This window comes from Staurois parvus, unplaced genomic scaffold (genome assembly GCF_062004578.1).
Source record: "Staurois parvus isolate SC_StPar_1 unplaced genomic scaffold, SC_StPar_1.0 ptg000298l, whole genome shotgun sequence".
Taxonomy (NCBI): domain Eukaryota; kingdom Metazoa; phylum Chordata; class Amphibia; order Anura; family Ranidae; genus Staurois; species Staurois parvus.
The window spans coordinates 8,318,498-8,341,116 of record NW_028318094.1 but is presented as its reverse complement, the minus strand read 5'-3'; the positions used below and the strand labels follow the sequence as shown (position 1 = coordinate 8,341,116).

At 41.7% G+C, this 22,619-nt stretch overlaps 1 protein-coding gene across 1 annotated transcript in view; it reads left to right on the top strand.

The window, feature by feature from the left end:
- ADAM19 (ADAM metallopeptidase domain 19) overlaps nt 1–22,619 on the top strand; it is a 119,316-nt gene that overhangs the window by 33,748 nt on the left and 62,949 nt on the right. Inside the window, exon 4 of the mRNA XM_089682850.1 lies at nt 18,685–18,763. Coding sequence (XP_089538976.1) covers nt 18,685–18,763 — 79 coding nt within the window. The remainder of the gene's footprint in view (nt 1–18,684; nt 18,764–22,619) is intronic.

Here is a 22,619-nt window from a genome sequence, read left to right as displayed (position 1 = left end):
AGTTATAGAGTCTACAAGCTATGATACAGCACCTATCATTGATCAATCCTGATGTACTGACTCTCATTTCTTAATGCCCTAAGATGCCAGGACAGTACAAATGCCCCCCAATTGACCCCTTTTTGGAAAGTAGACATTCCAAGGTATATAGTAAGTGGTGAGTTTTTTGAAGTTGTAATTTTTTACCACAATTCTTTGGAAACGTTATTTCTCACACATGGCTTAGGCATACTTGCAACTATACCCCAAAACACTTTCTGCTACTCCTCCTGAGGCTGGACATATACCTGTATATTTTCGGGCGGGAATATTAGTTTCAAGAATATTCATTTGATTTTCTAATCGTTAGTGGGGTCAAAGTGATATTAGTTTTCGACAGCAGTGATGGAAAAATTTGAAGGGGCAAGAAGGAAAACATTTCTCAATCAAACAAATTTTCGGCCAGTGTATGTGGATTTCATTCAGAGATTACATTCATTTTAAACTTGAATCCTAAAAGCAAAAGACAATTTTCGAACGACATTCGTCCATTCGCCGAATGTTAAAAGAATTTTTGCACGACTTTTCATACGAATATTCTCGTCCGAAAATCTACACATGTATGGCCAGCTTGAGTATGACGATACCACATGATTGAGACTTTTTCACAGCCTGGCCACATACAGAGGCCCAACATCCACGGACCACCTTCAGGCATTATCCACTTTAATACCAGTCCTTCTTCTGACACTTTTTGTAAAAATCTGTATTTTTGCTAAAAAATTACTTAGAACCACCAGTTTAGCGTTACAGAGGAGGTCTGGTGCTAGAATTATTGCTCTCACTCTCAATGTGGTGTAATCGCCATTTACAATAGCGTATGGGACCAATGCTTGCATTCACCTTTGCACACGAGCACTGAGGGACAGGGGTGCTTTAATTAATTAATTTTATTTTATTTTTACTCTGTTTATTTTTTTATCACATTTATTGATGTCACAAGGAATGTAAACATCACTTGTGACAGCAATAGGCAGTGACAGGTACTCTTTATGGAGAGATCTGGGGTCTGTTAGACCCCAGATGTCTCCTCTGCCCTAAAAGCATCTGATAACACCACCACTGGTACACTGTGACAGATGTATTTGTGCACTGGTACACTGTGACAGATGTTTTTGTGCAATAGTACACTGTGACAGATATTGAAGTGCACTGTGGACAGGGACAGATGATGCTTGGTGCACTGGTGTGGGATGACTGCAGTCTGTGTGTAGCTGAAAAATAAAATCATCAGATACACAGAGATCAGCTGTCACAGGCTGCAGCATCCTTCACACACCCCACACTGACCTCTCACTGAGCTCAGCTTGAAGAGCTGCTATCGAGACATGTGTCTCTGTTTGCATTCTGTGATGGATGTGATTGGACACGGCCATCATGTGATTGGGAGGGCCATTACATGATATGGGCACCACAGTGGCTAAATGGTTAGCACTTACACCTGGCAGTACTAGGGTCATTGGTTCGAATACCAACCACAGCACCACCTGCCTGAAGTTTGCATGTTCTCTCTGTGCCTGCATGGGTTTCCTTCGGGTACTCCAGTTTCCTTCCACACTCCAAAGATATGCTGGTAGGTAATTGGACCCTGCCTAAATTGGCCCTAGTATGTGTATGTATGAATGTGAGTTAGGGACCTTAGATTGTACGCCCCTTGAGGGTTAGGGACTGATGTGAATGTACAATATATATGTAAAGCGCTGCATAAATTGATGGCGCTATATAAGTAAATTGATGACAGACACAGCCATCAAAGTATCACGCCACTGCGCATCCACATCTCTGATGGGATGTATGGGTACATCCAGTCAGAATGGGGAAGCTCTCATCTGGCCATTTTTGTACATTTGTCGGGTGGGAGGTGCAAGGCAAATGTTGTGCGCATGTATTAAAAAAAAATCTATAAACATACCTCCCAACTTTTTGAAATGAGGACGAGGGACACCCATTAGCAAATATATGTATTGTATGTAATATATATATGTACTAGCAAATACATGTATTATATGTACATGTATATAGAACACAACCCCTGCCACGCCCTCTTAAAGGAAAATTATACAAAAAAAGATTACCGTATTTTTCGCCCCATAAGACGCACCTAGGTTTTAGAGGCAGAAAACAGGAAAAAAAATTTCTGAACTAATGGACTGCAGACAGTACAGGAGATGACCAGAGACTGCGGACAGCACAGGGATGACCAGAGACTGCGGACAGCACAGGGATGACCAGAGACTGCGGACAGCACAGGGATGACCAGAGACTGCAGACAGTACAGATGACTGCTGACCTTTGGGGAGGTGGGGAGCGGGTACCTGAATTTGACAGGTACCCGCTCTTACTTCCGCAGAGTTTTTGTTTGATCTTACCTGTTCCTCGATCCAGCCGCGCGCTGTCTTCCCGGCTTCTGTAATGGCGCTCGGCATGACAGCCGGGTGCCCAGTGCGCATGAGCAAGAAGCACTTGCGCTTTGTGATTGGTCCGGCGGCTTCTGGGATCTGTCATGTGTCCCAGGTACCTCCTTACCATTCACAAAAAGCACCGCTTCTTGCGCATGCGCACTTGGCACTCGGCTGTCATGCCCAGTGCCCACACTACAGAAGCCGGAAGACAGCGCGCCGCTGGATAGAGGAACAGGTAAGATCAAAGAACAAAGAAGTAAGAGCGGGTACCTGTCAAATTCAGGTACCCGCTCCCCACCTCCCCAAAGGTCAGCAGTCATCTCCATAATGTCCCGCTGCAGAGCTGAGCGGCCGGCCCGGTATTCTGACATGGCCGCGGTGGAAATACCGGACCGGCCGCTCCATATTTGCTCCATAAGACGCACTGACATTTTCCCCCCTTTTTTTGGGGGAAAAAAGTGCGTCTTATGTAGCGAAAAATACGGTAGGTAAACCCACAAGTTTTTTTTTTTTACTACTAGTATTCCTTAATATTAGCTTTTTAAGTTTACAAATGCAACAGTTGAGAAGCTGGATGAAAGGTTAAGCACTGGGAGACACTTTTTGAAAGATAAATAGTGCATTTTATATACAGCTATTTGGATCAGATCAAAATGAGGGACTAATGAGGCAGAAAGAAGGACAGAGGGACTTTGTTCCAAATCAGGGACTGTTCCTCGAAGTAAGGGACAATTGGGAGGTATGTGTAAATACCTTTTTTCTTTTTTTTTTATAAGTGATCACATGACCCTGTTCTCATCTGCATATTAAGATGGCCATAGATGAGTCTGTTTTTTTCATTCAACCAGTGGGTTGATCGAAAAAAAAAAAAACTGACCCAATTCCCCAGTTCACACATTCAAAGTAAATGGGGAAATCCTCCCCTCTGTGTATTTCTATTCTAACAGCGCAGAGATTTCCCTGCTATCTGACAGGGTGGTTGAAGAGAAGTTGACTGACTTCTGTTCAACCACAGTGGCCATACATGGATTGAAATTCAGCTAATTCTTGCTGAACCAGTTGAATTTTTATCCATGTATGTCCATCTTTAGAGAGGTGGGGGTGGAGAATGCAGAAGGCATGTCAGAAGCAGACAGAGGCAGAGCGATACACAGATCTTCCCAGTGAAGAGCTATGCAAGGGGTATGTCAGCTCAAGTCTGACCATTGGAATACAGGCAGGCTGTGCCCCCAAGTAGAATGCAAAGAAAGAAACTGACCACATTGGGATGAATGTGCTTCCATGCCTAGCATGGTCAGTCTGATATAGGAAAGCAGGAGGACTGGCAGGATCACCAGGTATTTCACACAAAGAAGCAATTCAAAGAGAACAGGATACTTTTTAATACAAGTACATACTGTAGTAACACAGACACATATCAGGAATTAGAAACGTTGGGTAACATACACTTTAAGCTCCTATATTATATACAGCTAAGGCAGGGTTTAACTCTTGGTCCAATTGAGCAAATGGGGTACCATGAGGAAGATGGGTAAGTGAGTAAACACGGTTGCCGGCTAGCAACAGGCTCATTCAAGCATTTGTCTGTGGGAATTGTACCCATTCAGCCAAAAAAACGTTTGTGAGTTGAAATACTAATGTTGGATGAAAAGACCTGACATGCAATCAGCATTCTAGCTCATCCCAAAGATGTTTAGCATGGCGGAGGCCAGGGCTCTGTGCAGGCCACTCCGGTTCCTCTTGCCATAGTTGTCAAATCATGTCTTTGTGTAGCTAGGTTTGTCTAGAGAGAGGAAACAGGTGGCGCACACACCTAGTGCATCATCCAAGGTTTATTGTAGGAGTGAAAGAATAAAAACATACTCACAGACGAAGCATGTATCTAAAAAGCATAGAAAAATGACAATGACCACAACGGTGGGCAAGGTGTTCTTTCCATACATCATACATCAGTATCAGAGGTTGGTCATCAGCTCTGAGGAAAGGGATTCGTACCCGAAACGCGTCAGCCATTTGACCGCACTGACAGTGAGAACACCGTGCCTGCCGTTGTGGTCATTGTCATTTTTCTATGCTTTTTAGATACATGCTTCGTCTGTGAGTATGTTTATATTATTTCATTCCTACAATAAACCTTGGATAATGCACTAGGTGTGTGCGCCACCTGTTTTCTCTCTATCTAGTGGCTGATTTCCCCGTCTGAGTAGGGCTGCACCCCTGGAACATTTCCTTTGGTTGTCGCTGTCCTGGTACCCTTGGCTTCCATTTTGGCTGTGCATATCCTGAGGCGCTGGAGAGTACATACGATATCCGGTTCGGTTGTATACAGGGGCACAGTCACTGTGAAATGGAAAAATGCCTTCCCTAAACTTTTGCCCCAAGATTCACTTAGCGATACCCTTCACTGGAAACACCTGAACACAGTCATTCGGAGAGTGTCTCTTTATTTTTAGCCATAGACTGGTAGGTGTGATGATCAGTTGTTATATTTGATTTTTTTATGGTAATCATTATTAGTAGAATGTCCCTTTAAGTGTCAAATTCTGCTTTTCGTCAATAAAGATGTATTATGTTCTTAAGAGCTTCCTGTCTGTAGCAATGGAAGCAAAATAATGATCTTGGTTATTTCTACCAAAGGACATCTAACTTAAAAGGAACACTCAGATCTATTTACTGAAACCACCAAAAAGGCTATTGGAAGGAAATGCACAAGAATAAAACGCATTTAGTCCACACTGTCTGGCTTAATCTTCTTCCTGTGCTTTTCACTTTACATGAGGAGTAAATGTGAAATCTGGGTCTCTGTGACTCATTATTATCTCTGTAGTCTGGATTAAACTTCCTGCAGTCCTCTTACATTTAGTGTGCTTGGCAGGAGAAAATATGTTCACACAAGGCTTTCCAAGATCAAAACACACATGTGAGATTCTAAATATCCTTTTTTAATCATATTATATAGTCCCTCTGTTTTCTTATTTTGAGTTGTTTTGGGTACTCTTTTGGGTCACTGTGTATCCAACAACCTAAAGCACATTAAAAGACACCTTTCAAGAGAAGAATATGTTCACTATCATTAATGCAGAACTGGAGTTTCAACAGAACCTTCTTGTTCCAGATCATTGACTCTGAAAGAACCAAAGACATTGGATCAACATGACAGCTAGCATTTTCACAAGAGGTTGGCAATGATGGCTTAAAGGTTAAAGGTTTTTTTTTAAACGAGAGCTCCAGTCAATAGTTTGTCAGCTGTTAGATATACTTGAGACTTAAAGTGTTACTAAACCCAGGACCCTGCATTAGCTATATCTGGTCTCCCACAGTACACACAACATGGAAATGTAATTATTTTAGTAAATATAAACTGCTAAACACCTTTTCTCATCAGGAGTTAGAACAGGCTTGTGACTTCTTCAGTGTCCAGCCGAGCACTGGTTAAAGCTTGTAGGAGGAGTTTACATTCTCCCCTGATTTTCCTATGGGGCTGCATAACCCCTGACCCTCTTTCTGGACAATGCTGATTAGCCCTGTGCTAATTACATGGATCCTCCCAAGAAAAAAAAAAACCTCTTTATCAATACACACCAAACTGAGCATGTGTTGCATGCCCCCAAGGCTCTGTTCTATCAGCAGATGAATTGGGGACAGTAGAAGAAGGGGAGGATCAGAGAAGACAAGATCAAACATCTTTTTTACACAATGTGGTGTATAAACTGCTTAGGTTCCACAGTGAGTATAACAAGCATGCTTTACTGCATATACAGACTGATTTTACTGTTTTGGGTTTAGTAACACTTTAAAGAAGATATATATATATATATATATATATATATATATATATATATATATATATATAATCTCAAGGAGTTGATGATTGGCCCCAAATGTATTCTGCAGCAGGACAACGACCCCAAACATACAGCCAATGTCATTACAAAACTATCTTCAGTGTAAAGAAGAACAAGGAGTCCTGGAAGTGATGGTTTGGCTCCGAGAGCCCTGATCTCAACATCATTGAGTCTGTCTGAGATTACATGAAGAGACAGAAGGATTTGAGGCAGCCCACATCCACAAAAGATCTGTGGTTAGTTCTTCAAGATGTTTGGAACAACCTACCTGCCGGGTTCCTTCAAAAACTGTGTGCAAGTGTATGTAGAATTAAACAATTGCTACTGTTTTGAAGACAAAGGGTGGTCATGCCAAATATTGATTTGATTTTATCGTCTGTTCATTTACATAAAATTTTGTTAAAGCAATACTAAAGGTTAATTTTGTTTTTTTTTGTAATATAACAAACATGTCTATACCTACCTGCTGTGTGCAGTGGTTTTGCACAGAGAAGCCTTGATCCTCCTCTTCTCAGGTCCCCCGCAGGCTCTCCTGGCCCCTTCTTCCTGTTGGGTGCCCCCACAGCAAGCAGCTTGCTATGGGGGAACCTGCTGCTCCATGTGTCCATTCACACACGAAGCCGCAACTTGACACCACCCCCTCTCTCTCCTCATTGGTTGACTGGCTGTGATTGACAGCAGCGGGAGCCACTGCTTGCTGTCTCGGCCAATGGCTCATTGGCTGTCTCAGCCAACGAGGAGGCAGAGACCCGGGACAGCAGAGGCTATCGTGCACATCACTGGATCTCCATGGGGCTCAATCAAGTATTGAGGGGGCAGGGGGCACTGCTGCACACAGAAGGTTTTTTACCTTCATGCATAGAATGCATGAAGGTAAAAAACCTTGAGCCTTTACAACCACTTTAATTGATAAAAACAAACTTAATTAACACTTCTATTTCTTAAAGTATTCTTAATTTACATACTTTTTCCACACCTGCCTAAAACTTTTGCACAGTACTGTAGATTGAATGAATCGTTGAGGTAGACCCTTTCACTTTTGTGTTTTGTATTTGTAAATCTAAAGCCTAGGCGATCAGACCAGAAGTGGGAGTGGGTACCTGTCAAATTCGGGTACCCGCTCCCACCCGTCCCCCAAAGGTGCCAATCCTTAATGGGGAGCAGTCCTTAAAGCGGAACTTCCCCTTTTGGGTGGAGCTCCACTTTAAGTCAGATTAAAAGCCTGGAGAATTTAGCTGCTAGATAGTCTCACCTCCTTTATTGCATTGTGGGGATGGGATGGACCCACATTCATAGGAAAATTCTTTCAATGGGAGTCTCCAAGAAATACAAAATCAGGTGAGTCAACCTATCAGCATCCTTCTGAACTGAAATACCTGCTTTTGGTAGTGTCCGCCTTTAAATCCGACATGTAATGCACACCATACTGTATTATCCTCTAAAACAGCAAAGACGGCGATCTCGGTGGAATAGATTAAATAAAGTGCTCAGTGTATTGTTTTCATCAGATACTACCAGCCTTTATTAAAGGATAAGAAATAGCTGCGACTTTGGTTTTTCTCCAAGATGTGACCTCAGGAGGCTGAATGCTTGCCCTTGTCTGGAGTGAGTGATGAGATCATGCCGATGACATCACACTGTCTGCTTGCAACAACCCTCTGACAGTGATTTCATTGTGAGATATATCCTGCGGCTCTCAGCCAGAATCTCTATTCCCCTCTGACACCCAGCAAGCTTTTAGTTTAATGAAACCTGTCCACTGGACCTTCTTCCCCCTCCCCCGTGCTAGTATGGAGGAAGAGGACGGGGTGGCTGCTGCTTTTTATGACAATCTCCTAATGACATTATCTGTGTGCAGCTTCCGACAGAATGAAGTCTGGAAGGAAGAAAGTGAAAAAGGAAAAAGCATTGTCTAAGCTAAAAAGCACAAAGAAAGCTGATTATTCAATATCTGCGCTACATCAACATATGCTGGCCTTAATTACATCTAATGGGTGAATGAATAGTCTCACAGCAGTATGGTTATATATTATCCTAATGTTCTGCTGAATGCAAACGACAGTAAAAAAAAAAGTTTTATTAGTGGTGAAAATGCGATTGTATCTAAAATGTCAACTAAACCAACCCAACCTTAGGGCCCTGGCATAATCTTTTTCTCCATCACTCAGCTAATGGGACCCCAGCACTGATGGAGAGGGGCAGGGGAGGGTCAATCAAGGATGCTGTGCAGGCAACCAATATCCTCCCTATCAACAGATGATGTCATTGGTTGTCAGGGTACTGGCGGCTAGAAGGTTGTAATGGTGCACAATGAAAACCTGTGGCTTTGTGTAACTAAAAGGCAGGCTTGTTCCACCTGCTGGCTTGTATACAAGTTTTTAGGCAATTTGTAGGCATGGGCACCCTGGTTGAGAAAGGCTGCTCTAAACTATAACCCCCCAACCAGGTGCTTACTTACCTCTTTCTTGCAGCTGTCTCTTTCTGTGTTTATAGCATTCTGCTTAAAATCCTGTTTAGCTCCACAAACTTCTCATAGATTTGAATGGGAAAGTACCTCTAGCATAGGGAGGTCGGACTGTGTTGTTTTTTTTTTTTTTTTGTAGAAATTGTCCTTTAATTTCCCTCTGCCCTATAGCAGAAATACTGCTACAGGGCGGCACGAATGCAAAAAATCACATACAGTTGTGATTCAAAATAATAGCAGTCAGACATCACTAACCTGATCAATCACTGTTTTTGGTAGAAATGATATTTCTACATGGCAAATAATTTACTAGCAGGTGTAGTAGAGTAATAGAAATCCAACAGACCCAACAGTCATGACATGCATGCTGCTGATTCTGTGTAATTGAATCAGTCATTGAAAGGGGCATGTTCAAAATAATAGCAGTGTGGAGTTCTATTAGTGAGGTCATTCATTCTTTGAAAAACAGGTGGCAATTATTGCCCTTATTTAAGGAAGGAAGGCAGCAAATGTTGTACATGCTGGTTGCAGTGCATTTCTCTCTGAAATTCTGAGGAAAGTGGGTCGTTCCAGACATTGTTCAGAAGAACAGCGTACCTTGATTAAAAAGTTGATTGGAGAGGAGAAAACATATAAAGAAGTGCAGAAAATGATAGGCTGCTCAGCTAAAATGATTGCAAATGCTTTAAAATGGCAACCAGAACCTGAAAGACGTGGAAGAAAGCGAAAAACTACCATTCGAATGGATAGAAAAATAGCCAAAATGGCAAGGACTCAGCCAACAATCAACTCCAGGAAGATCAAAGAAGGTGTAAAGTTCCCTGTGAGTACTGTTACAACTAGAAGACGCCTATGTGAAGCCAAGCTATCTGCAAGAAGCCTCCGCAAAGTCCCACTGTTGGAAAAAAAGACGTGCTGAAGAGGTTACAATTTACCAAAGAGCACATTGACTGGCCTAAAGAGAAATGGCGCAACATTTTGTGGACTGATGAAAGTAAGATTGTTCTTTTTGGGTCTAGTGGCCGGAGACAGTTTGTCAACACAGATGTACAGCAGTTCTCAGAAACAGTGCTTATACAAGTAAATATTCATTAAGTGATTCAAAGGAAAGCAAAATCTTCAAACATTTTTCAGTTTATATAGTGAATGTTTGAGTTTGTAAAGAAGAATACAAACACTGCTATTTTTTTTGAACAGTCTAATATTCACTTTTCTTAAATTTTTTTAGAGGAACAACACAAATTTGATATATTTTTCTTCATGTTTTGATTTGGAATAGAATGTGTAGTGTTCCCAATGCATTTGTGTGTATGGAAATAAAAGCTATTAGAAGGAATTTGAGCTTTATTCACTTTTTTCATCACACTGCTATTATTTTGAACACAACTGTATATATACGTGATTTTGCATTTCTGGGTAGGGAACGTGTGCAAGACACATGTGTGCCCTACCCGCGCCGCTGGTGATTACTCGCTGGCACCCAGTGATCACTGAGTATCTGCGATGGGAGATAGACATGTGCATAAACAACACAGATCTCTCCCTTGTCAGCTACTGCACACTGCTTTGTATGGCTTTTCATAGCAAAGCCATACAAAGCAGTGTGCTTACAGTGAAACACACACCGCCCAAGTAGTTAAACAGCACATAGTTAACCCTTTGATTGCCCCAGATGTTAACCCCATCCTGCCCAGTGTCATTAGTACAGTGTCAGTGCTTTTTATTAGCACTGATCACTGTATTGGTGTCACTGGGGATGTCAGTGACACCAAGTCAGTTCTCCCCAGTTTCAGAATGCCCACCACAGTCCCGCTATAAGTTGCTGATCACTGCCATTGAAATGAAAAAAAAAAACAAAAACTCCAGTATATATACCGCCATTTGTAAACGTTTAAAAGACATGTTGCAGAATACATTTTGGCCTAAATTTATGATGAAATTTTATTTTTTTAATTTTTATTTAAAAAAATTTTTTTTATTTATTTTTTTAAATTTATAATAGCAAAAAGTCAAAAATATTGTTTTTTTTCTCAAAATTGTTTTGTTTTTTTTTTATAGCGCAAACAATTAAAAACGCACAGGCAATCAAATACCACCAAAAGAAAGCTCTATTTGTGGGGGAAAAAAATTACGTAAATTTAATTTGGTTGCAGTGTTGCATGACTGCGCAATTGTCAGTCAAAGTAACGCAGTGCCGTAACACAAAAAATGGCCTGGTCAGGAAGGGGGGTAAATCCTCTGGAGGGCAAGTGGTTAAACTAGACTCTAACAACATCTCTTATTTGCTCCCTTTAGGTCAGTTAAAAGAGATTTGTTCTCTTCAATAAGTGCAAAAAATAACAGTTGATTCTGCCAGAAACCCAGTGCTGTTCTGTAACTTTCCTGAGTTATCTATAGCACTGTAATCAGGCAGACTATATGCCCCCCCTGTGTTCTGAATATTACAGAGCTGGGGGTATGCAATAGTCCTAACACTTCCTCTGCAGTGCTGCTCCTCCTTAGATACAGTGCAATCACTGAGTGTTGCCAGCCTAGGACAGGAATTGCATAGATCCCAACTGTCCCTCATTTGGAGGATTGTCCCTCATTTGGAACCAAATCCCTCTGTCCCTTTTTTCCTCTTCACTTGTCCCTCTTTTCTGTATGGACCTCTATAAAAATCTATTACCTACTGAACGCAATACATTACATTAAAGTGATATTAACCTCTTCCCATCCGGCCCATTTGGATAAACGGCTGAACAGGAGCGTTGCCGATACAGGGGGATGATTCTAAATGTCCCCCCACATCCATTGCCTGTGCGCGCTCCCTGGAAGTACACAGCGCTGCGATCTGTTCCAGCTGTGTCCATCGGACACCTCTGTGTGAGGTCCCGATTCATGTGATCGGTGATTAGCCAATCAGTGATCACATGAACAGTAGTGAACAAGATGTCATTTCCTGACCGGGGCAGACTGACCATTTGGAAACTCGGGCACTGCCCGAGGGCCCGGGGTCAGTAGGGGGCCCCATGAGATGCCCCTGGTACCTTTTTCATAGGCTTTTTCGAGTTTGGGCAAGGACACAGGGGCCCCATAATCCCCTATTGCCCGGGGGCCCCATGAGTTGTCAGTCCGCCCCTGCTTCCTGACATCATTGTTTATGACTTGTGAAATCTGTGAATGATCATAGAGGTCACATGGTACATGACTATTCACAACAGCCTTGTACCATGTGACAAGCTGTGACCAATTACAGCTCTCATACTATTTCTCAATGGCTGCAGGAATGCAGCCAGAGAGGAAAAATGATTGCTTTTACAGCCTTTATGGGTGTAAAAGTGATCAGTATATAAAAAAAAAAAAAATCTTCATCACTCCCCACAAGTAGTATAGTGTCACTATGCTGACACTGTACTGCTAGGGTGACAGTATGTAAAAAGAAATACATAAATAAGAATATAAAAAAAAAAATAAAATGTAAAAAACTTTTTTGAAAAATTATAATTTTTGTTATAAACTGATTTGGGGTTTTTTTTTTTACCAGAGAGATAGCTGAATACATTTTGCCCAAGATTTGTGAATAAAGATTATTTACTTGCAAAATTTTATAAGAAAAACACTTTTTTAAAATGTTTTGGTCTTTTTCATTTATATAGCAAAAAATAAAAATCCCAGTGGTGAATAAATACCACAAAAAGAAAGTTTTATCTGTCTCAAAACATGCTAAAAATGTAATTTGGGTATGTTGTTGCATGACCGTGCAATTGTCATTCAAAGTGTGACAGTGCTGAAAGCTGAAAATTGCCTGGGCTGGAAGGGGGTGAAAATGGTCAGACTTGAAGTGGTTAAAGAGAATTTTTTAATGAAAAAAAACAAACATACAATGGTTTTGCACAGAGCAGCCCCGATCCGCCTCTTCTCGGGTCCCCTGCTGATGCTCCTGGCCCCTCCCTTCTGCCGAGTGCCCCAAGAACAAGCAGCTTGCTATGGGGGCACCCAAGCAGGATCGCTCTTGAGCCACTGCTCTGTGTGTCTATTCACATGCAGAGCTACATCTTAGCCCTGCCACCTCGCTCTCCTCATTGGCTCACTGGCTGTGATTGACAGCAGTGGGACCCAATAGCTCCCACTGCTGTCTCAGCCAATGAGGAGGGAGAGTCCCTGGAGAGCTGAGGCTCTCATGCACATCGTGATGGGGCTCAGGTAAGTATTCAGGGGGCTGTTTCACAGAGAAATTTTTTTTACCTTCATACATAGAATGCGAGAAGGTAAAAACCTTGAGCCTTACAACCACTTTAAACTTTTCTTCCGACTTATTGTATTTTTAAAATGCCAATATAATGGAAAAGTAGTTGTGAAAAAATGTTTGGAAGTTTAAACAATTTTTTTCAATGTTTCAAAGTCTGTGTAACTGGGGATTGTGTCCCTTGTTTACATACTTTGTGTAGAGTTGAAAGGTGTCCCCCTTCCCCATCTCAGATAGTTGGGAGGTATGCAAGTGTGTTACTGGCAGGATCACGACTAGAGATGAGAGGAAGTTTGAGAAAACCAGCAGGAAGTCCATGAACCCTGAACATATTATTGAACCCTTTTTGCAAAATGGGTAGCTGGGGACTGCCATGGGGGAAATAGTGGAGCCTGGTAAGCATGGCAGGGGCACACATTGTGGAAGTGATCAGCAACTTAACAGCCGCTTGTAGAACTTCCACATTGAAAAGCGACAGCCGGCTTTACTGAAGTGCAAAGTTAAAAAACACATGGCTGCAGCACCTTTAAAATCCAAACCCCCATCCCAGTGCTGCTTAAGCTGCCTTGTGCTGGCACCGGCACTGGATGAGACCCTTGTCCCTTTAACATGGGGTCAAAGTGCCCTGCAAGGGGAGGAAACTTTGCCACCCTACTCCTATTGCAAGGTACCCTTCCAATGTTGAAGACATGTGGCCTGGGATGGTTCAGGGGGTAGGAGTGCAGTGCACAATCACTGCCCCCAATCCACCAAAGCCACCCAGGCTGCATGCCTGGATGAGGGTCTTGTATGAATTTTAAGACATACCTCACAACATTTTTTTTAATTTTAAAAGGCCATTCCACAAAGTAACAGGTGCCGTCGTTGACCACATATTTGGTCAATGTTGTCCCCTGCGATCCCTGGTGGATCAAACTGAAGTTGGGCGTTTAGGTGGTTGAAATGGCCTAATCTGGCCAGTTTGGTGGTTCCTTAAACTGCGAACAGGCTGGGTTCAGGTTGAATGTGAGTTCAACTCAAAGCTCATTCCTAATTACCAAGCAGTAATAAAGGAAAACAGCCTGGAAAGAGGAAACTAATGCAGCCACTTCATTTTAGGACTGGTAAGCTGCAATGTATTACATTTTTGTTTTCGGGGATTAGATATATTTTAGAGCATTGGCACTATGGACAAAATGTTGGATGTTGGAACTTGCAATCTAATGAAATACTCAGCTCTCCAGTGTGTTTGATTTCAAAGTTCATGGGGACTTACCTGTAACATTGTGCCGCTGTTTATGCTGCTGGACCAACTAAAATGGAAATAAGCATTTTTTAATATGTTAGTTTTGTCATGTGTTAATATGATAATTTGATTTGCAATGCAAACAAGCATTTTTAATACACAGTTCATAGGCAGTAGGAAGGTATCTTATAGAAAATGTAAAGCTTATACACCGGACTTTGTGTGGATAACATCCTTCCTCAGCTATTTCTGTTTGACCTCTAATCCTCGGAGTAAGATCACATGACAAGCTGACATCAACAATGGTTTATGGCTGCTATGGTATGAAGATGTCATAGCCCACCATCCCCCTAACAAGATTTATTACAGTAACTGATACCTCTATGGATCCTAGCAGTGACCAATGTTAACTATTCAGCATCAGATTTTGGTTTGAATGTGTCTTACCGCAGACATAGTTGTGGCATCTGATGTGTCAAAGGCCCCATAGCTCTGGGACATCAGGACCAAGGACAGGTCCCCATGGTAATATAGTCTCAGCACCAGCATCCTGGTGCAGGTAATTGTTGTCGCAAGGCTTCCCATGCTAAGAACTAGTGTGCATAGCATAGCCGGTCAGTGTATTAGAAATAATCAATGTATTTAATATATTAAAGCATCCCTAACTCTTAGCCCTTCTCTATGTAACACTTTACCATCCCCTAAAATAAGCCCATATCACTTAGGCCTAATGTACACGGAGCGTTTGGAAAACTCTTCTGAATGATGGAAACTGACTGCTGGAAAACGTAGGTTGAAAAACGGCAGTTTAGCCGCATTTGCATACCGCGTTTATGCTCGTTTATGTGCGCTTGCTTTTACAAGCGTTTTTAAAAGATAACCAAAGGAGATCTTCCCAAATGCCCAGAATGCACTGAAAAACAGTAAATAATTAACTATTTCAGACATTTTGAGAGAAATAGAGAGAGCAGAAGCAGAGAGAGCAGTATGTGTTGAGATTAGCTGTCTTTTCTGGTTGTATTCCCTATGGATCCCATCATGAGCATAATGCGGCGCGTTCTACCATTTTTTCCTTCACGCGAAACCTGGAACTGACTGTGCTGGTGTACCGGGTCCATTTGAATACATGGAAAATGCTTTGCATGCATTTCTGATGATGAAAAAAGGCTCTGGAGAGCATCTGGATATGGAACAGTTAAAAAAACGCTTCTAAATGCAAACACTTATAAACGCGGTTAACTGTGCTTACAAGCGTTTGGTGTTTGAAACACTGGTAAAATCTACTCCTGAACGCAAGTTTGGTGCATTAAAAAAAGACTGTAAACGCAACTGCCTGTAAACAACTATGTGTACTGTACATGGACACATAGGAAAACATAAAGGAGAGTTCAGGGGCTGCTGAAAAAAACGCTCAACAACTCCTGAATGTCAGTTTAGTAGCTGCAGTGTACATGAGCCCTTAATGCCCATCTCCAAGCAAAACGTAACTTCCTTTTGCCCACTCAGTAATGTTCTTATCATGTATGACGTGTACAATATCTTTTGGCTAAATGTTCATTTTGCATACCAATTGTTTGTTGTGGGTTGACTGTGGCTGTGAGCAATTTGATTGGTGGTTATGGTTTATGGGTTGTCCACTTTCAAAAAAAGGGGTCATTTTGGGGGTGTTTTCACTGACCTGACATTTTAAGTCCTCAAGAAATGTAATAAGCAGTCGGAACATCAGTTTTTACAAAATGTTTTGGTCTTTTTTCCTTTTATAAAGTAAAAAATGTTTTAAAATGTATTTTTTAAAAACCAACAAAAGTAAGCCTTATCTTTCTAAAAAAAATTATGCAAAATTGATGTGGGTACAGTGTTGTATTACCGAGTAATTGATCAGGAGAGAAGGAGGTATATACAGCGGTGGCCAAAAGTTTTGGAAATGACACAAATGTTAATTTTCACAAAGTTTGCTGCTTCAGTGTTTTTAGATCTTTTTGTCAGATGTTACTATGGTATACTGAAGTATAATTACAAGCATTTCATAAGTGTCAAAGGCTTTTATTGACAATTACATTAATTAATGCAAAGAGTCAATATTTGCAGTGTTGACCCTTCTTTTTCATGACGTCTCTAGTTTGCCCTAGCATGCTGTCAATCCACGTCTGGGTCACATTCTGACTGATGGCAGCCCATTCTTGCACAATCAATGCTTGCATTATGTCAGAATTTGTGGGTTTTTTTGTTCACCCACCTCTTGAGGATTGACCACATATTTCTCAATGGGATTAAGGTCTGGGGAGTTCCCTGGCCATGGACCCAAAATTTTGAATGTTTTGTTTCCCAAGCCACTTAGTTATCACTTTTGCCTTATGGCAAGGTTATCCATCATGCTGGAAAAGGTGTTCATCAACAAACTGTTCTTGGTTGGGAGAAGTTGCTCTCTGAGGATGTTTTGGTACCATTCTTTATTCATGGCTGTGTTCTAGAGTGAGTCAACTGCCTTGGCTGAGAAGCAACCCCGCACATGAATGGTCTCAGGATGGTTTACTATTGGCATGACAACGTTTTTTCCGGATGCCCCAAACAATTAAAAAGGACATTCATCAGAGAAAATGACTTTACCCCCAGTCCTCAGCAATCCAATGCCAGTGCCTTTTGCAGAATATTTGTCCCTGATGTTTTTTCATCACCACTAATATAAGAAGTGGCTTCTTTGCTGCCTTTCTTAACACCAGGCCATCCTCCAAATGTCTTCGCCTCATTGTGCATGCAGATGTACTCACAACTGCCTGCTGCCATTCCTGAGCAAGCTCTGCACTGGTGGTGCCCCGATCCAGCAGCCGAATCAACTTTAGGAGACGGTCCTGGTACTTGCTGGACTTTCTTGGGCACCGTGAAGTTTTCTTCACAACAATTAAACCTCTCTTCTTGAAGTTCTTGATGATCCAATAAATGGTTGATTTAGGTGCAATCTTAGTAGCAACAATATCTTTGTGTGTGAATTCCTTGTTGTGCAAAGCAATGATGACTGCATGTGTTTCCTTGCAGGTAACCATGGTTAACAGAGGAAGAACAATGATTTCAAACACCACCCTTCTTTTAAAGCTTCCAGTCTTCTAACTCAGTCAGCATGACAGAGTGATCTCCAGCCTTTTTCTTGTCAACACTGACACCTGTGTTAACGAGAGAATCGCTGACATGATGTCAGCTGGTCCTTTTGTGGCAGGGCTGAAATGCAGTGGTAATGTTTTTTTGGGATTAAGTTTATTTTCATGGCAAAGAGGGACTTTAAAATTAATTGCAGTTCATCTGATCCCACTTTATAACATTCTGGAGTATATGCAAATTGCCATCATAAAAATTAAGGCAGCAGACTTTGTGAAAATAATATTTAATATTTGTGTCATTCTCAAAACTTTTGGCCATCGCTGTACAGGCTGATATTCAAACGTTAAACTGTATCTAAAGCTGGCTATATATGGATTGAAATTTGCCGGTTCAGCAAGGACTGGCTGAATTTTGATCCATGTTGGATTTTTGCCACTCAATCAGCACTGCAGGCTATAGCCAGCAAAGCTGATCAGTGTGATCTGATGGTAATGACTGAAAGAAAAAAACTGCCCCACTTGTGGACTGCCTTAGGCAAAATATATCTGAATGATTAAAACCAGTGTCAGATTTTTTTTTTTGTGGGGGGGGGGGGGGGTTAGGATTGCAGTCTGTATTCTGTTGGGAATATATCCATTCACTTCCTATCATAGAAATACAACAGAACAGCCTTTCTCAGCCTTTTTAACACGGGAAACCTTTAAAATGGGTCTCAAGGAACCCTGCTAACTGTCTGTACGCAGACATATTGATTATCTGCATCCAGAGCTGTGTGCCTGTCCCTGTATGGATGTGCATGAGGTGCATGTGTTACAAGCAACAGTTTTACCTATCATGAATGGCTTTTATTCATTACTTAGTGTTTACTATTGTGATGCTGTGATGGGTCACAAGTGATCACATGGTACAGGGTGCTATGATTGGCCCTTGAATGAAAGCCATTCATGACAGTTTGCTCACAAGTTATGATGTGAGTGCTGTGATTGCACATAGCGGTCACATGATACCCTGGCCCCATACAGCAGCTGGGTACAGAGCCCGGTGATCCACTGTGTCCGAGCACTGCGGTCATGGGATTGTGCCGCTGTGTGCCCCAGAGGGTGTGCCAATGCACAAGTGCTCAGTGTTGTACGTGTACGTCGCTGAGCCCGCAGCTACTGCCTGCTAGAAGTAAATCTACTGCTAGGGGTGGCAACTGGTTACGATAAATTATTTCAACGCTCTGACTTTAGTGCAGTTGCAACATTTCGTTGATAGTTTTTCCAGTTCTTTGACTGATTTCAAGTTTGACTAGTAGAACCATATTCGCACTGTTAACAGTATTGGACATCATTTACCCTGTAAGGAAAACAATCAATTAACTTTTAATTTTCATAATTGCTTTGCAGACAACTCATCCACATGAATTACTCAGAGACCCATTACAGCCCCGGTGACATTCCTATCATTCAGAAACCCAATATGATGGTATGATATGGTGTACGATCCACAGTGCTGTTTTTGTGCATGTTCCTTTATTTTACAGATTCTGAAGAATATGGCTTAGATTGCTGTACATATTATGCATTATTGTGTGCTTTGTTAAATCTTTATCCTGCAAATAATAATACTTCAGCAATTTCCTTCTGAACGTACCACAAAACGTAACCCCATGTACGTCTGTCCAGCCACAACAACATTTTTGTTTTGGTATAAGTGGTAAAGTATAAGTGGTAAAGTCACGTGATATGACGTAACGCGTAGGGTGCTCCGATGATGTCAGGCCGCATGCCGGAAGTGCACGTGCCGCCATTTTGGATAAGGTATTTCTGCACACTTCTTACAGCAAACACTGTATAGTGAGTTTTAACCTTGTAGTGTTCCGGGAGGACACATTTTAATGTGAGTTTTACTAGATTGTTTTAAATAAAGGCTGTTTTGAGTGGCAATATTACACTATATTGAGCATTTTTTCACATGGATGTGGAGCGATCTGGAGATGCTTAAAACTGCTGGCTAACGGTGGTGAAAATCTATGTACCAGTATACCCTCCTGGGTTAAAGAGGAAAGCGCAGTTTTACCTGTCATTACGGGCCAAACCCGGAGGTGAGCGCAATAGAGTGTTGGAAGTGGATGAGCACTAAGGGGTGACACAGGAGCACCATACACGTGTATACAGCAGTGTGTAATATAAATTAGCCATGTGTAGGCACTCCTTATCTTCAACATGTCATAATAAGGGTAGGACTTTCACATAGCCAACACTGACTGTTGTGTAGGGCAGCAGGACTACTACATAGCCACCAACAGATCATATTCCTGACTATTGGTAATGTCTTGAAGGTTCTCATTTATCCAAGTTATGATATAGCTAGCAGTCATTTTATTAGCTAGACTTTCTCTGTAATGTTGAAGACGTTTCATCTCTCCTCCAAGTGGCTTTTTCAGTTCTAATGTGTCTGGAGTCAAAACCCAACATTTATAGCCACACAAGGTAACTCAACCACCTTAATCCAATTACCATGGAATTCTGGTCTCTGACTAAAGTTGAATAATACCATTGCTATAGGTGTAGGCCATTTACAGAATGTACCTCATGAAGCCTGGCTAGAATACTCCCAGGACATTGTTAGAATGTTGTTAAGTGAGGTCTAGTCATTGCTGCTCACCTCCACCATCACAGGAGTAAGCTTTTTCTCTGAATCAAAATCCCTCACTTGCTCTTTCTCTCCTCTGGTGCAGTAGCTCTGAACTCAGCTTCTAAGAACTCACTCCTGTGATTGTAGAGGTGAGCAGTAATGACAAGGCCTCGCCTAGCAACGTCCTGGGAGTTTTCCAATCAGGCTTCGAGAGGTACCTAAATGGTCTACACCTATAACAAGGGCATTACTAAACTTTAGTCAGAGCTGCAGAGTTTGTTTTTATCTACAGACACGCCTTATCTGCATAGGCAGCTTTTTGGTAAAGGTGAACTATCCCTTTAATGCTGAAGTAAAGGCAAAAGCTAACTAACTCTAACCCTACTCTCAGCCATAGTCTAAGCCTAATCTATCTAGCCATGTAATGAAAAACTTGCTATATTTACCTGTTCTGCAGCCACTCCAGTCCAGTCTCCAGTGGCACCCTCTGTGAGGCTGGGAAATGCCTGGGAAGTGATGTCAGCTGTAGACTTACTATGAGGCTTCCATTGTTGGCTGCCTCTCATACACACTGAAGCCTCCTCTGACAGCTCAGCCTAGGACCAGACTAGAGCAACTAGGTGAGTATAGGTAAGTATAGCGATTCTTTCTTTACAGGGCTAGATAGATTAGTCTTAGAATGTGGATGAGAGTAGGTTTAGAATTAGAGCTGATTTACACATGTGTGGTGTGGATTGAAGCTCAGGTTTCACAGCTAATGGATACAGTAGTTGTTCAGCAGTTCATGTCAGGTTTACATCAGGTTCAGGACAGGATTAGCTGAGGATTTTATCCTGATCACACATGTGCGGTTTAGAAACTTTTCCCATAGAAGTCAATAGCCTGTAATCCGCATCTGAACTTGAAGGCACTGCTCAGAAATCGTACAGGACTCTTTTTCAAACCGCACTGAATCTGCAATGAATTTGCGCCGCCAGTGCATTGGACATATGTGAACAGTCACCATAGCAAGCAATGTTTTTTCACATGTCATGCGGATTGGATGCAGTTCAAACCACATTTAATTAGCATATATGTGAACCGGCACTTAATTAGGTTTTGCCTTTACTTCCACTTTAATGCTCTGGCTTTCTTTTGGACTTTGTTTATGATCTTGATATAAAGTTACACTTAATTAATGGTGTATAGAATTTTGATAGAGTGTCACATTTACATTAAGTGTGTTACTTTGTTTTTTCATTGTCCAAATATGGCGATATGCCCATATTGATTAAATAATGTCACCAGCATCCCCACCCCTTTGTTACACACAGGGCAGGGAATTGCATGGCAGTAGTTAGTTGGCAGTAAAACATACCTAAACCCAGACTATAAATTCTTAAAGTGATACTAAAGACTTATTCTTTTTTTTTTTAGAAAAAATAAACATGTCTATACTTACCTGCTCTTGCATGGAGTATCCTGGATCTTCATCTTCTGGGTTCCCCCCCAATGCTCTCCTGGCCTGTCCCTCCTGTTGGGTGCCCCCACAGCAAGCAGCTTGCTATGGGGGCACCCGCTGCTCTCTGTGTCTATTCACACATGGAGCCGCGGCTCGTCCCCCCCTTCTCATTGGCTCACTGGCTGTGATTGACAGCATTGGATCCCGCTTCTGTCGCATCCAATGAGGAGAGGGAGTCTCGAACTAGCCGAGACTCCAGTGCACATCGCTGAATTCAGATGGTGCTTAGGTGAGTTTTTGGGGGGGGATGGAGGGGATGCTGCACACAGAAGTCTTTTTGCATAGAATACATAAAGGTAAAAAAAACTTGACCTTTACAACCACATTAAAAAAAGTTAAAAAATAAAGTTTTTTTCTTTATAATTAAAAAAAAAGGAAACTGTGATACACAGTGCTTTGAGAAATTGAAAACTTTTCAGTTAGGGTTATCTAGTTTAAGATGGAGGTTAGATAGCGGGGGGGGCCCTACAATGTGGCCTTATCATGTATAGCCAAATCCTTGCTGCTTTTATATACGAAAGCTTGTGTTTTAGGCTCCCTGGTTCTTAGTAGCCATCTACTCACCCCATTTGACTGAGAATATCCTCCATCAAATGTAATTATTTGCATTCAGCTGATTTATCTCCCTTGTTTCTCCTTCTGTTCTACATCACAACAGGGCAGTCACAGGACATCCTGGCTTGTAAGCAGTTTGTTTTAGCCATAATGCTAGCTCAGTGTGTTTTTCTGCTGCTACACCATTTCCTCAGATAAACTCGTGCCCCATTTTGGTTTGACCTGCACTTCCTTACTTTGCTTCCTGACACACTTCTCAATGCCTTGGGGTAAACCATTTTGGGAAGTAGGTCAAGAGTGAAAAGATGGCACTCTCTGCCAATGGCCTGGGGTTATTTGGGCCTGCACACGGCTCGGGATTCCATATTTATTTATAGAACATACAAATACAAGCCATGACATGAAAGACAGAGAGGTCGGAGGAGGACAGATGTGGTCAGATACACAAGCCTAGCTGTTTATACAGATGCTCGGAGGATGCAGATATTTACTGGCAGATGCGTATTACACTCATTAATTAGCAGGCTGTTTTTGTTTAAAGGGAATCATCAGCGTATTTATCTGTTTATGCTCTGGGGCAGTGTATATCTCTGTTTGTGTATTTAAAACTTTACATTTTAGGCCATATTTATGAAAAATTACAAATTA